Here is a 15,095-nt window from a genome sequence, read left to right as displayed (position 1 = left end):
CAATGAATGCATTATTTTGTGCGTGTGTGTGTGTATGCAGGTGGAAGCTCTGACCCATCAGAACAGAGCAACTACTGTTCATGCTGTTCGGGACTCAGAACTGGCTAAACTACCCGAGGGTGCTCTTAGTTCCATCAAGAGAAAATTCCCACAGGCATGTCAGCCACCCCGCATTTGCATTATAGCCAGAAACTGCCGTGGTGAGAGTTTCTATTGCCCCTCTGTGTCTGTATAATATCAGTTTTGTTCTCTCTGTTTGATCTCATTAGGTAGTCACAAGGCTTATTCACCTGCTCGGACAGAAGATCCTCCAGCAAGTTAATGGACCTTTGACAGGTTTGTGTGTAAAACTATCAGTGTTCCGTCTCCTGCATTAAAGGCAAACGTTTCTAGACTCCCATTAATGTATGATAACTGCTTTGTCCAGCTCGCAGTCTAGCTCTACACACACCCGGCAGTAAATGGGATGCAGGAAACCCTGCCTCAAACCTTTCCACAGTCACTGTGCTCCCGGTATCAGAGGAGGTTCCTCTGACCGCATTCACCCTGGAACTTCAGCATGCACTCTTAGCTATCGGTGAGGACTGCTATATTATATAGATTTAATATGAAAAAGATGAGAAGGTTTACAATTGGAGAGGAAGCTTGAGTCTAATGTATGTCTTCCAGGTCCCACTCTTCTCTTGACTAGTGACATCATCAAACAGCGCCTCGGCTCTGCTGCGTTAGACAGGTATGGCATCAAAGTGTCATTAGATAATAGATTGCAATGTTTATGGCATCAAATATTAGTTTATAAAATATAGTGTGCCCACTCCATCTATCAGAATATGCAAATTCATTGTTAATACATGCAGATTTTCAGCACAAGTGTTTCAGCTGCCTGAAAAACAACAAATTAAATTTTACACATTAAAGTAGTCGTTTGATGAGAGAGATGAAAGCTGTTTTGTGATATGTAAATGAACTACACAATTAACCCCATAAATAAACTCCATGAGTCCTGTCCCTCTAACCCAGCATGAGATCTTCCTTTCTCCTTGTTGTTGCTGATGCTTGTCTCAGTTGTGGACCGAGTTCAGTGTTTTCTGTTTAGATTTAATTTCGAAAACTTTTAAGTGCCAATACTGGCCTGGTTTCTGTCAAGATTATTGACAAGCTCTCATCCATCACATGTTTATTGGGCAGTTTAACATCAATAGATCCACAGAGACAAGTATCAGAGTCCGACACGCATTCATCAAACTAGATAGAACAGGACCTTAGTAATGTAATGTAGTGACAATATAAAATCTATTCCTCATTATAAACTCAAACTTTGTAGGAATGTCTTTGTTAAATTTTACATGGGGTTACATTTTTTTGAGTGCATGACATGCATATTGTGATATTGTGAAATATTATTACAATTTGAAATAACTGTCTTCTGTTTTAATATATTTTAAAATGTAATTTATTCTGGATTTTCAGCGGCCATACAATAACATTATTTATTTGAAACAGAAATCTTTTGAAACATAAATGTCTTTACTGACAGTTTTGGTCAATATAATGCATCCTCACTGAATAAAAGTATTAATTTCTTTCAAAAAGGAAAAAATAAAATAAAATTCATAGTGGCCCCAAACTTTTGAACAGTAGTGTATGACATGACCTTGTCTATTTGTCAATAGGTAGTAACTAAAAGGGTACATAACACACACAGTTTGGCCCAATCTCATGTTAACCTTGAGTACCTATAGTATTGCATCCTTCACATCTCCGAAAAGTCTTTAGTTTTATCAGATTTATAAAAGAAAGTTATGCTGTACCGAGTCTTTCCGAAAACAGCCAAAATCCTGGAGGCGTGCCATGTGAGCGGAGCTAAAGAGTGAAAGCATGCGCAGCTTTTGCGTAGCGAAGCTATCAATGGTCAGCTAAACAAATGTATTTAAACACACAATACACCATTTCATTATCCCTGGATAATATATACACTTATGCGCTGACTGCCAACAAAACAGACATTTGATGCAGTTTTACTTACCACCTGTGGTTCCGACTCATGACCTGGACCTTTTCCCGCTCCATCTTCCAGTTTCAACCGATCTGTAAATAAAGCGTCGAACTGGGCCTTGTTTACAGTATAAAACCATAAGCGCCGATCCTGAGGGCTCGAGCAGCCACGGAAAACATGAGATATTCTCCATTCATTTAAACCAATAAAAAAGTGATTGCAACTTTCAGACCTTATTATATCCTTATTTTGATAGTTAATTTAAGGTGCTTTCTATGGTTATTTTAATGACAAATGTCGAGAGCGCATCAATGTAATGCCTGAGCACAAATCTCTCAGTTCCACTTAAAGCTGGGTTCTTTGGGAAGCAAGGTTATCTTTCCCTCACAACCAAAAACACACTTCTTTGGTGACATTGATTTCGTGGTCTAAAAACAAAGTGATAAATCTTTCTTGAGCAAGTCCTGTGTAGTGCTGCCCATGACTTCCGTAATCCGAACAAAGCACATTGATGGGCATGCTCTTGCTCTCTTGCTCTGGTTAATGTGTGCGTGCGCTTCCATTTCTCAATGGACCTTATAGAACTACAATAGGCCATCAAAATTCATTGAGGAAAATCAAGGAAACACTGAGAATTATTTTACAATTCACTGTAAAGCTGACAAAGTCACTATAGTACAAAAAAATGTCATAAATGTATATAGTTAATATAATTATTTTCTAGTTATGCATATATTTAAATTATTTAATCAGCTATAAATGTAACTTTTGAAAGCATCAACTTAAATTTTTGTAAAAAATCTTTATCCAGTAGTCACAATAGAGTGCAACAGTCAGGGTCCGGAAGCAAAAATTCCATAAATTTTCTTTAATAGTAATATTGATTTTTAACGATAGCTTATAAACATTTAAAGACAGCCTAACTATGAGCTACAAGGTTGTTAATCAATAGTATTTGCTTCTGTTAAAGCCATTAGCCCGCATTATATCAACTTTTAACAGTGGAATTTGTGGTGAAAAACTACATTACCCATGATTCTGTATAGAAAATTCCACCGATAAGAGAATCGAAACAAGCAAAATGTGCCAAAAATAACTCTAGCTCCGCCCACTCCCATGAAGCACTGTAAATGATATAATCGAGTCTCCCTATGCTCTCAAAATACTTAAAGGTGCCGAAAAACATGTTTTCAAAAGATGTAATATAAGTCTTAAGTGTCCCCTGAATGTGTCTGTGAAGTTTCAGCTCAAAATACCCCATAGTTTTTTTTTTTTTTTTTTTTTTTTTAAACTGCCTATCATTATAAATGCGCCGATTCAGGGTACGCGGCCCCTTTAAATCTCGTGCTCCACGCCCCAAGAGCTCACGCTTGCCTTAAACACCATAAACAAAGTTCACACAGCTAATATAACCCTCAAAATGGATCTTTACAAAGTGTTCGTCATGCAATGTGTAATCGCGTAAGTATGGTATTTATTTGGATGTTTACATTTGATTCTGAATGAGTTTGATGGTGCTCCGTGGCTAAAGCTAACATTACACACTGTTGGAGAGATTTATAAAGAATGAAGTTGTGTTTATGAATTATACAGACTGCAAGTGTTTAAAAAATGAAAATAACGACAGTCTTGTCTCCGTGAATACAGTAAGAAACGATGGTAACTTTAACCACATTTAACAGTACATTAGCAACATGCTAACAAAACATTTAGAAAGACAATTTACAAATATCACTAAAAATATGATGATATGGATCATGTCAGTTATTATTGCTCCATCTGCCATTTTTCGCTGTTGTCCTTGCTTGCTCAACTAGTCTGTTGATTCAGCTGTGCACAGATCCAGACGTTAATACTGGCTGCCCTTGTGTAATGCCTCGATCATGGGCTGGCATATGCAAATATTGGGGACGTACACCCCGACTGTTATGTTGAGATTTGCCTGTTCTTCGGAGGTTGTTTAAACAAATGGGATTTATATAAGAAGGAGGAAACAATGGAGTTTGAGACTCACTGTATGTCATTTCCATGTACTGAACTCTTGTTATTTAACTATGCCGAGGTAAATTCAATTTTTGAATCTAGGGCACCTTTAAATATTTAAATGCATATTTTGCAAAAACTTAGATATGTTTTATATATATAATCAACATTTTTAAATGAGTAGTTTTATATTTCTCCATAATTTTTAATTTGATTTTGCTGTTCGCAGTGCTTCATGGGATAAGTACACTGTCTTGTACCTGTACCTTGTTCCTTGTAATGTTATGATTCAACTCATAGCTGGTTGGCTTGGTTCATGGCTTATAACGCTTTAACAAATACATTTTTGAAATCCTTATGGCAGAAATGAATGAAAAAAATTCTGAAAAAGTGGACGGGTACTGAGTACTCTATATGTCATGGATATTTATTGGTCAAAAGGTGTGGGACCCCTGCATCGGTTCACACGTTTCATAAATTAACAACCATAGTCATTTGAATACTCAATGTTTTAATTGACTTCCAGTTTGATTTATTTCAATTTGACTTTGACATGTTTATTTATGTTTATAAAAATGTAATAATTTGATTAGCTACATTTTTAGAAATAACCTACAATGCAGTGAGCAAATCAAGTTATTAAAAAGTAACTGAAAGTAGTCTTTCTCTACTCCAGTGTGCATGAGTACAGGTTGTCAAGTTGGCTGGGTCAGCAGGAAGACATCCACCGCATAGTCCTGTATCAGACAGATGTGTCACTCACCCCATGGACTCAGCGCTGCATCAGACAGGCTGATTGCATCATCATCGTGGGACTGGGAGAGCAGGACCCAGCCGTGGGAGAGGTATGATGGTGTTACATCATCACAGAGTGAAAAACACTTAAATGAACTGGTGCTACTGTAAATTTTATGTACCAAGATTCTGAGCTACACCACTCTTTCTACTTCCACTGGAAATAGAAGAATCTTTAATATAAAAACTCTTCAGTTGAACAGACTCAAGAAATGGGTTTCAGTGCTTGTAATTTATCATTTTCTCTGGATAGCGGGTACTTTTATAGGTTGAGCCCAAATAATATTAAGTTGTTTGAACCATAACACACCTACTCAATGTGCTGTGTTATACTTCTGTACTGTAAGTCACTGCTGAGCTACTCTGATCACAGGCAGTATTCAACCATGTTGACGGGGCTTCAGTTTAACTGCAGGACTTACTTGGTTCTTTTCCTGGAGAGCAAGAGATTCATCATTTAAGTGGGGCAGGGAGAACTGTTTTAGAATATCCAGGGGTTTGGGGCAGTCAGGCCTGTGTTTGAAGTTGGATCAGAGGTCTGGGGTAGAGCAACATCTCTATTGATCGTGTATATCCTGCAGGCTTTAAAGGGATGGCCACTATAGCGCTGCTCTTTGAATCAGGGATTCAAAGCTCAGATGTTTTAAACAAGTCTGAAAAAGATAATTGTATTCACAGGAAAAGAAACGAGAGAGGACGACGTAGATTTTTTTAAACGCACACCGGCCCGTCCCAATCGATAATTATTCTGCTGAATGAAGTGACCTTGTGAAAGAAATGGATATATTTCTATTATATTTATGGATTAGTTCTGCATTCAGTGCGTTCCATTTAAAGAAAATTATTTTATTATCTTAATGCATTTGGACGGAGTGTTGTCTAGTTTTGAAGGGATGATTTTCAGCCCTCTTTGTCTGTCTCATTGTCTTTCAGCTGGAACGCATGTTAGAGGGGAGTGCGGTAAGAGCACAGAAACAGCTGGTATTGTTGCACCGTGAGGATGGCCCTCCTCCCAAAGGAACAGCTGAATGGCTGAACATGCGGAGCTGGATCTCCAGGCACCTTCACCTGTCCTGCCCTCGCAGAGTCTTCTCCAAGAGGAGCCTACCAAAATTGGTACAGCACTCAATATTACATCATGGTTTCACTGAAATAACTGACATTTTGAAAGTCATGTGATGGTCTACCTCAGGGGTTTTCAAACTTTGTAATGCCACAGACCCCAAAATATGATGCAAGAGTTCCCTTTTTATTTATTTTATATAATATTTTATTAAATTTTTTATTTATTTAATCTTATTATATAATTATAAGTTTGATTATATAAAATAAATAAATAAAAGTTATAAAAAAATACAAAAGGAATAAATATATATTTAAATATAAATACACATTTTTTTCTCTACATTTTTCTACAGACCCCCTAGCATTCTGTAGCCCTAGCCCGGTATTGACAATAACCGTGATATTCAAAACATGAAAAATCGATATCGTGTTAATTAAGGGTGTGACAATATATTGTGATAACCGAAATATTTAAAATGAATTATACACATTTTAATATAAGCTGCTACTGCCATGCAAAATCATGTTGTCTGATAAGACGGAGGAGATTCTCTACACAGCAGAGCATGTGAGAGAAAACGTTTTTAGTTTCATATTTATCTTTAATATTATAATGTTATTTTTTTTTCGTCTATGTTGATTATGTAAAGTGAACAGCACGAGTAAGATGGGATAGCTACATCATAAGATGCGCAATATATCGGGAGAGATGGAGTGGGTCAGACATGATTTTGACCACTTCATTAAGTTTTGTTTTGTAGAAAGCCTTTCGTTAAAGTGATTTTCATTTTGTATAAATTGTATCTTAATTTTAATCAATGTTTCATCAACCAATTGCCTGGATTTAATACATGAGAAGCAAATAAAGCAGACAATATAATGGAGGCGCCGGTGCGATCACTTGCATTGCACTGGAACTGAACTTAAGTGTAGTTGTTGTATGCAGTGGTGTGATTCATTGGCTTTAAGATATCACAATATATCGATATTGTAAATTCTTTTGGCCACGATAACCATGATGTGAAAAATCTGATGTCACGACAGCCCTATTTTATATATTTTATAATATAAAATCTAATCTAATATTTATTTTTTTATATAAATACACAATTTTTCTCTACATTATTCCACAGACCCCGTAGCATTCCCTTGAGTGAAGGGAAAAAATGGATTGCCACATTTTAAATTATACATTTTGATATTTGATATTCTGTTGATATTCCTCTCAAGTTTTCCAGGCTACTGCTGGTATGTCCTTGAGCTCCACTGAATTTGTGTTATGTCATGGCAGATCTTTGTCTCTTTCAGGATACAGACAGAAAAGAAACCACATAGAATTAATTACAATTAATTTTTTTTTACAAAAATCTTAAAGAAATGAAACTGGTTACTTTTTGATCTGCTTCATAGCCTAGATTGGAATAAAGACAATTTTTATGTTTTGTGAATGGCAACAAAACAGTGTTACCAATAAAATTATATGGTTCTAACTTAAGTTCTTAATAAAAGGGTTTACAGTAGTGGCCATCATATCGAGTTGGGTTGGCAGCTGTATTAATGAGCATGTCTGACGTGAGAGAGAATTCATATGTGATGGTCATTGCGGATCATAACGGATTTCTGGTATAGCTTTGATTTAACTTCCTGTGTCATTTGTGTTTTCAGAGAGAGATGTACCAGCGTGTGTTCCAGAAACCCGCCGATCGCCACTCTGATTTCTCACGCCTGGCCCGTGTGCTGACAGGCAACACCATCGCTCTGGTGCTGGGGGGCGGAGGAGCCAGGTACTCGCTTGTTACAACTTTTAAAAAACTGTAAAAGAGGAGAAAAACACCTCCACTGTTTTGAATGCATTTCCACACTCCCACTCTTGTTGACACTACTGTGGCATTTTCCTTTAAAAGCTCTTTACCACCCCTCTCAGTCTTTGTTTGACCTCTTGCCTCTGTTGCTCTCTTTCTGTCAATTTAATTTTTTCTGACAGCCTCTGTTTGTCTATTCTGTCTTTTACGTGGTTGGCAGGAGGTGTTTAAAGGTTGGTTGCTATTTTCTCCCTTGATTTCTGTGTGTAGTAATAACCTGTGATTGATTCTGTGTTCAGTGTTAAATCTGCCTAGTCTCCTTTAGGGTAGGACAGCCATATTTGGGCATCATCATTTTTTTGGACAGATAGAGCAGAACCAAAGAGAAAGGTTATGTATTGATTGGCCTCATATTACTGGGTTTATTTGCCCCCCTCATCCCTCTTTTCATCTCTTCCTTTTTTCAGGGGTTGTTCTCAGGTGGGCATCATTCGAGCACTGAGTGAAGCAGGAATCCCTATTGATCTGGTGGGCGGCACGTCTATTGGTTCCATGATGGGCGCGCTGTATGCAGAGGACCGCAGTTACAGCAGGATGAAGATCAGAGCCAGAGAGTGGGCCATGGTGAGAGACCACTGTAATGCTAAACACTCAAAAATCTGTGCTACTTGCACCACAGGGCTCATCAAAAAAAAATTAACCAAGTACACTGAACCCTTTCCTATATTTTTTCTTTTCCTTTCTTTTTTCCTGTTCTCTTTCCTTTACCTTTTCATATTTTTTCCTTTTTCTTCTAATTTCTTTTCTCAAAATTATTTTTCCTTCCTTTTCTTTTCTTTTCTTCTCTTCATTCCTATTTTTTTGTTCTTTTTTCCTATCCCCCCCCTTTTCCCTTTTCATTTTCATGTCTGTTCCTTTATTTTTCTTCCATTCCTTTATTTTTCTTCCATTGGATCTAATTAAAGTGACATTTAAATTGGACACCAAAATCTAACTTTGTTCCCCTTTCCTCGTCTGCAGGAAATGACATCAGTGTTTAAGAAAGTGCTAGACCTGACCTACCCTGTCACTTCTATGTTTTCCGGAGCTTCGTTTAACTCTAGCATTAATGGTGTCTTCAAGGACAAACAGATAGAGGTAGGTTTCTTTTATGGCCCAAGGAATCCTTCACGGGATCACAATCTGCCAAATTCAGCAGCTTAAATGTGTTTGGCTTGTTTACAGGATCTCTGGATCCCATATTTCAACATCACCACGGACATCACCGCCTCCACTATGAGAGTGCACACTGACGGTAGGTACTGTCACATACTCCATTTGCGTTTATGAGCCTTTCCTTAACCAGGATAAATGTCTGATGCTTCCTGTTCCTCCATCTCAGGCTCCCTGTGGAGGTATGTGCGTTCCAGCATGTCTCTTTCTGGTTATCTGCCACCACTGTGTGATCCAAAAGATGGTCACCTGCTCATGGACGGAGGCTACATCAACAACCTGCCAGGTGTGTAGTAGGACATTAACTTCCTGCAGTAAAACCTCTTTAGGTCTTGACGGTGAAATCCCAAAATGCCATGACAGTCACAGTTTTTCATGGATGCAAATTGGATGAGACTTTTAACTGTTTGGCATAAAGTCTGGACCACTTTGTGGCTTATTCTGTCCAAAAACCGCCTACTTAGACAGGAAAGATCCTGTCTGGGGGAGGGTTCTGAAATAGTCAAAACCCCAATAATATAACTTTCATAAAACTAGCTATTTTTGTGTGCAATTTGCATCCAACATTCAGTGAATGGACTGTGTGCAGACTGTGAGTGTGCTGTCTATGGCTGAGACTACTACATTTTATCAGATCTGAAGGATTTGGCAATTTTGGTCTTGTTAACGATAGTGGTTAATTGTTGGTGAGGGTGTTGTCTTCTGTCCTTATTTCAGCGGATGTGGCACGCTCCATGGGTGCCAAGGTGGTTATTGCCATTGATGTGGGAAGCCAAGATGAAACCAACCTCACTAACTACGGGGACGCCCTTTCTGGCTGGTGGCTGCTATGGAAACGGCTCAACCCACTGGCTGAGAAAGTCAAGGTGGGGGAGACATTAGCCAAGTGCAGTGTTTACTTAATTGGTTGTGTTTTCTAAGACAAGCGTGACCATTAATATAACTCATACTTGTTAAAGGGATAGTTCACCCAAAAATGAAAATTATCCCATGATTTACTCACTTTCAAGCCATTCTAGGTGTATATGATTATCTTCTTTCAGACAAACGCAATCAGAGTTATATTAAAAAAAATATTCTGGCTCTTCCAGGTTTTATAATGTTAGTGAATTAGGCGTTGTATTTTGAAGCCCAGAAAGTGCATCCATCCATCACAAAAGTAATCCATACGGCTCCATGGGGTTAATAAAGGCTTTCTGAAGTGAAGCGATGGGCAAAAGTGTAACTTCTGACGTGATGTATGATGTAGGATGTAGGAGTAGCGTAAGCTTAGACGCCGCTCACGGTTCAAACAAATAGCAACAAGCTTCTCTTCTCTTATATCGAAATCCTCTGACATTTCTCGTTTTAGACTTCTAATTTGTGACCAGTGTTTTGTTTGTGTCAGGTCAGAGATAACTCTTTCGCCCGTACCTCGAAACTGCCGGAAGCTAGTTTTATAGTATATAAAGTTTTAAAAATTGATATTTTTCTTACAAAAACTTGTCGCTTCACTTCAGAAGGCCTCTATTAATCCCCTGAAACTGTGTGTATTACTTTTATGATGGATGGATGCACTTTTTTGGGCTATAAAATCTCGCCCCCCATTCACTACCATTATAAAGCTTGGAAGAGCCAAGATATTTTATAATATAACTCTGACTGTGTTCGTCTGAAAGAAGAAAGACATATACACCTCGGATGGCTTGAGGGTGAGTGAATCATGGGATAATTTTCATTTTTTGGTGAACTATACCTTTAAGTTCCGGGCACATTTACTGTTGTTCTGCAAAAAAACAGTCATTTCAGTAGCAATCCATGTGAATGACAACAGGAAGCTGCTTGGTTTGAAAGTAACTGAGCTGTGCATCATATCACTACACTAGTGACAATAGACAAATGGACCTTTTTTGGCAGAAAAGTGAAATTTCGCTTATGTGACCTCACTTTAAGTGTCAACTGTTGCGATTATTAAACCCGCACTATCAAAAGAATGAAACTGCAACTTGTGTAAATTGAGAATAAGTATACTATCACATTAAGCAATTGAATTTACTTTTTTTTTTTTTTTTTAACCAGACAGATGATAAAATGAGCAAAAATATGCCATAGATTTGCATTATTGGGGGAACCTATTAACTAGCAACCACATAGAATACCCCAGCAACTGCAACAAGCTAAAAAAAAAACACATTAGCAACCACACAGCAATGTCATGGAAACCTACCAGAACACCCAAGCAAAAAAAAAAAAAAAAAGTAAAATCTAGTTTCTTTAGTAAAGTTGTTATGGATTCGGAATTTTGAGTGTGTGACAATTTCAGGTGTTGAACATGACTGAGATCCAGGCCCGGCTGGCTTATGTGTGCTCAGTGAGACAGCTTGAATCTGTTAAAAACAGCGACTACTGTGAGTATATCAGACCTCCCATCGACAGATACCGCACACTCGAGTTCGGCAAGTTCGATGAAATCAGCGTGAGTTTTATTTCTACTTTTTTACCTTCTAAATATTCAGTCTTTCTCGTGCACTTATACTTTTTGGGTTTGTGTGTGTGGCTGTGTGCACATATAGGAAGTGGGGTACCAGCATGGGAAGACAGTGTTTGATGTGTGGTGCAGGAGTGGCGTGGTAGAAAAAATGATGAAGGACAGACATCAGGAAGAATTCCACAAAACACAGAGCAACAGTGTAAGCCATAGATCACCTTAAAGATTTTTAGATGTAATTTGTGTTCAAACATTTCCTCACTTCAATTTGTTGTTCTGCAGGTGGTGACCTGTCCCAATGCTTCCTTCACTGATCTGGCTGAGATCGTCTCACGGATTGAGCCAGTCAAACCAGCTCATGTGGATGGTAAATCAATGCTACACCTCTTGTAAATTTACCTTTTAAAAGAACATTTGGCAGTCTGTCTCAGGGATTTTTGGCTTCAGTTCCCAGCATATTGATCTTTCTTTGGCTGCTTTTTAGTTGGATGTCATTTAGTGTTGTGTGATTTGTGTACAAACCTCATTAGGCTAATGGGTCGGAAATATCGCCATCTCTCCCTCAGATGAATCTGACTATCACACGGACTATGAAGAGGAAATGGCAGAGAGCGCTCTGTCAGACATGGAGCTTTACAACCAATACAGTGAGCACACAGAGGAGGAATTGACCGCAGACACTGTGAGTCTTGCATACACACACAGATTTAAAGGGTCATTCAACTTTTGTAGCAGTTTATTCTTGTCCTTCATGTCAACTTTTTCTTGCACCATCAGTTCTAATTTAAGTGTACATGATCATTTTTCTCCCTTACAATAAGTTGTGCAGCTGTGGTTCTTAAAGGGTTAGTTCACCCCAAAATGAAATTTCTGTCATTAATTACTCACCCTCATGTCATTCCAAACCTGTAAGACTTCACTTCATCTTCGAAACACAAATGAAAATCTTTTTGATGACAGAATGCTGTCAGATATCCTTCCATTGACTGCCTTCGCAACTGAAACTTTGACGCTTCGTAAAGAGTTTGGGAAATTAATCCATATGAATCAAGTGGTTTAGTCGCCTGATCGCTTGTTATGATGAACAGATGAACCTCATTGGTTACGCAGCACGTTTGAGCTTCCTGGAAGAGGTTACTAAAGTCTTGCGAGTTTGGAACGACATGAGGGTGAGTAATTAATGACAGAATTTCCATGTTGGGGTGAACTATCCCTTTAAGCAGAACAAGACACCATTATTTAATTTATACATTTACACTAATACATCATGTTATTTACTTTAGATCTAATGTAAGTTTTAATGTAAGTTAGTTTCTTGAACCACAGAAAAATTAGCTTAAAAAAGTTCTCTGACCCTTACAACCAAACTTCTGCTGTACCTTTAAGACGTTATAATGTAAATATGGTGGCTGTATTTTAATGTATGCATGGTTGTGATGTCACCATCACCACCAATCACATGACAATTTATGAATTACTTGTTTTTGCTTCGTCTAAAAGATTTCTATTTCAAATACATGCAACTTTCTGTTCATCAAATAATAACAATAATTTTATATATATATATATATATATATATATATATATATATATATATATATATATGTATATATATATATATAAATGTGTGTATATGTGTGTGTGTGTGTATATATATATATATGTGTGTGTGTATATATATATATATATATATATATATATATATATATATATATATATATATATATATATGTATATGTGTGTGTGTGTGTATGTGTATATATATATATATATTGTGCTGTTTATATATATATATATATATATATATATATATATATATATATATATATATATATATATGTTAAACAGTGTATTGAAACACTTTAATAATAACTGTTTCTTAAGCACCAGTTGTAAAATAAATAAATGCAGCCTTGGTGGTGACTACTTTCACAAAGAATTAAAAATGAGAAAAAGCAACAACAATAAAAAAGTCATATTGATCCTTATGCCCAGGATGAAGAATTCGAGAGGACTCGCAGACAGCATGTACGTTCTGATGTGGAAAACCTGGGGCCTGTGTCCTCCAAAACGCCGCAAACTTCCAGCCCTAACAGCCCTCCCACCCTCCACACCAGAAAAGCACACGGACAGAAATCCCTCCATCCTGACCACTGACCCAGATGTCAGTGTACAAACACTGACACTCCTATGATTTGGGATTTGGCCCTGTCTACACATTCCAGTCACACTCCAACCAAGTACATCCAGACCTTGAGGAACAAAAAAAATGAGTATTTTGTGTATTTACACAAGCCTTTCCCCCCTCCTCTTGTGCAAAAAAATCCTAAGAAAACATCTTTTTCTGTACAGTTGCACTGGGTAACACGGCATGGAGTTGAAATGATACGAGTCCTTGCATCTCAGCGGTAACTCGAGACTATCCCAGAGTTTCTGTGAAGTTTCATGCTGACTATGAACTCTTTTGATTGCCAAGTCGTACCTTTAGTCCATCTTGAATGAACAGTTAGTCAATAACAGAAGAAATTCCACGAGTAAGACAATCAGACAAACAGTTAGATTAGATTGCATGTATGGATTCTTGCTACTGTCAATGAAGGTAGCAGAAAACAGTGAAATGATGATTTAGAGAGAAAAAAGAAAAATATAGACTGTAATGTTCACTATTTATAAGCTCAGATGACTGATGTTGACTTTTTCTTTCATTTAAACCTCTCAAAGACCATTTGACAAGTCGATTTGTCCCACAGCTTGGCTGTTTCATGCAGGTCAACGACTCCTTGCTGAGGGGTACCTGATCTGTGAACAGTTGAGTGATCGATTTAAACTAACCAGCGTCGTAGATCATACCGAAAATGTCTGAGTTAATCATACCTCTAGCTGCATGTGATCAAACACAAGCAAAAAAGCAAGCCTATCAATGCAATATTTTTTATATTTTATGTTTTTGTTGTAAAAAAAAAATACCTGTGTGATACCTGTAGTGCCTTTTAACCTTAATAGCAGCCATACAAGACAATGGTAATGGGTAATGAGTCCCAAAATGTATTAACAGTCTAATCAGTATGCCAGTATTGATTAATATACATGTATGAGGTAATGTTTGTGTTTTGATTATGTTGCCATGACTGACATTAATTTAGAGATTTGTGGTGAATCTTTTGGAACAATCCTAATGCTTTGTGCCAATAGTTTAGCTTAAATCTGTTGTGCTAAAGCTACAAAGAAAGCACTTTTGTTGTTTAGGGTCAGTTTGTTTCCAAAGTTAGAAAACCCTCAGTATGGACATCTGAAAATCCAAACGAGAATATGCAATTGTTCGGGAGAATCTGGTGTCATTTTGTAAACGCCTTAAAATGCTGATTTCTAATAAACTGCATTTTGCTTTTGTCTTGAGTTCTAGTGTTCAAGGACTGCTGAAGCTTTTGAAATATTTGTTTATTTGCATATGTTGCATAATGCAGGGAGGCTCACGTTTACCCTGTCTGCTGCACTCCAGGAGCCATGTGTGCCCGGCGGTAATTCTGACGATGAATTATGAGATTCGGCTGCAAGTCCATGGTTTTTCTGCCTAACTAAAGCTCCGCCGTCTTCCATCATTGCTCTGTGCCAACTCTGAGCAAAACAGCCTCAGCAGGCCGCTGCACGTGAGATTTAATGCACTCAGACATGTAATGAAGACAAAACACATCCAAATGAGCTTTGTGAAGTGAGAACTAGGAGATGATTGCATATGATGAACAGACGACTTATGCATCACATGCACTGAGGTGTT

At 37.6% G+C, this 15,095-nt stretch overlaps 1 protein-coding gene across 1 annotated transcript in view; it reads left to right on the top strand.

Moving 5' to 3' along the window:
• The window catches only part of pnpla7a (patatin-like phospholipase domain containing 7a), a 33,246-nt gene extending 18,530 nt beyond the window's left edge, over positions 1 to 14,716 (top strand). Inside the window, exons 20-36 of the mRNA XM_048165884.1 lie at positions 41 to 154; positions 270 to 336; positions 428 to 577; positions 670 to 733; positions 4,656 to 4,824; positions 5,708 to 5,890; positions 7,505 to 7,623; positions 8,109 to 8,265; positions 8,662 to 8,778; positions 8,866 to 8,935; positions 9,023 to 9,139; positions 9,571 to 9,719; positions 11,156 to 11,308; positions 11,406 to 11,522; positions 11,603 to 11,687; positions 11,887 to 12,002; positions 13,316 to 14,716. Coding sequence (XP_048021841.1) covers positions 41 to 154; positions 270 to 336; positions 428 to 577; positions 670 to 733; positions 4,656 to 4,824; positions 5,708 to 5,890; positions 7,505 to 7,623; positions 8,109 to 8,265; positions 8,662 to 8,778; positions 8,866 to 8,935; positions 9,023 to 9,139; positions 9,571 to 9,719; positions 11,156 to 11,308; positions 11,406 to 11,522; positions 11,603 to 11,687; positions 11,887 to 12,002; positions 13,316 to 13,477 — 2,109 coding nt within the window. The 3' untranslated portion in view covers positions 13,478 to 14,716. The remainder of the gene's footprint in view (positions 1 to 40; positions 155 to 269; positions 337 to 427; positions 578 to 669; positions 734 to 4,655; positions 4,825 to 5,707; positions 5,891 to 7,504; positions 7,624 to 8,108; positions 8,266 to 8,661; positions 8,779 to 8,865; positions 8,936 to 9,022; positions 9,140 to 9,570; positions 9,720 to 11,155; positions 11,309 to 11,405; positions 11,523 to 11,602; positions 11,688 to 11,886; positions 12,003 to 13,315) is intronic.
• Positions 14,717 to 15,095: the final 379 nt, after the last annotated feature.

Source organism: Megalobrama amblycephala, linkage group LG18 (genome assembly GCF_018812025.1).
Source record: "Megalobrama amblycephala isolate DHTTF-2021 linkage group LG18, ASM1881202v1, whole genome shotgun sequence".
Classification (NCBI taxonomy): domain Eukaryota; kingdom Metazoa; phylum Chordata; class Actinopteri; order Cypriniformes; family Xenocyprididae; genus Megalobrama; species Megalobrama amblycephala.
This window is presented reverse-complemented; position numbering and strand designations above follow the sequence as displayed.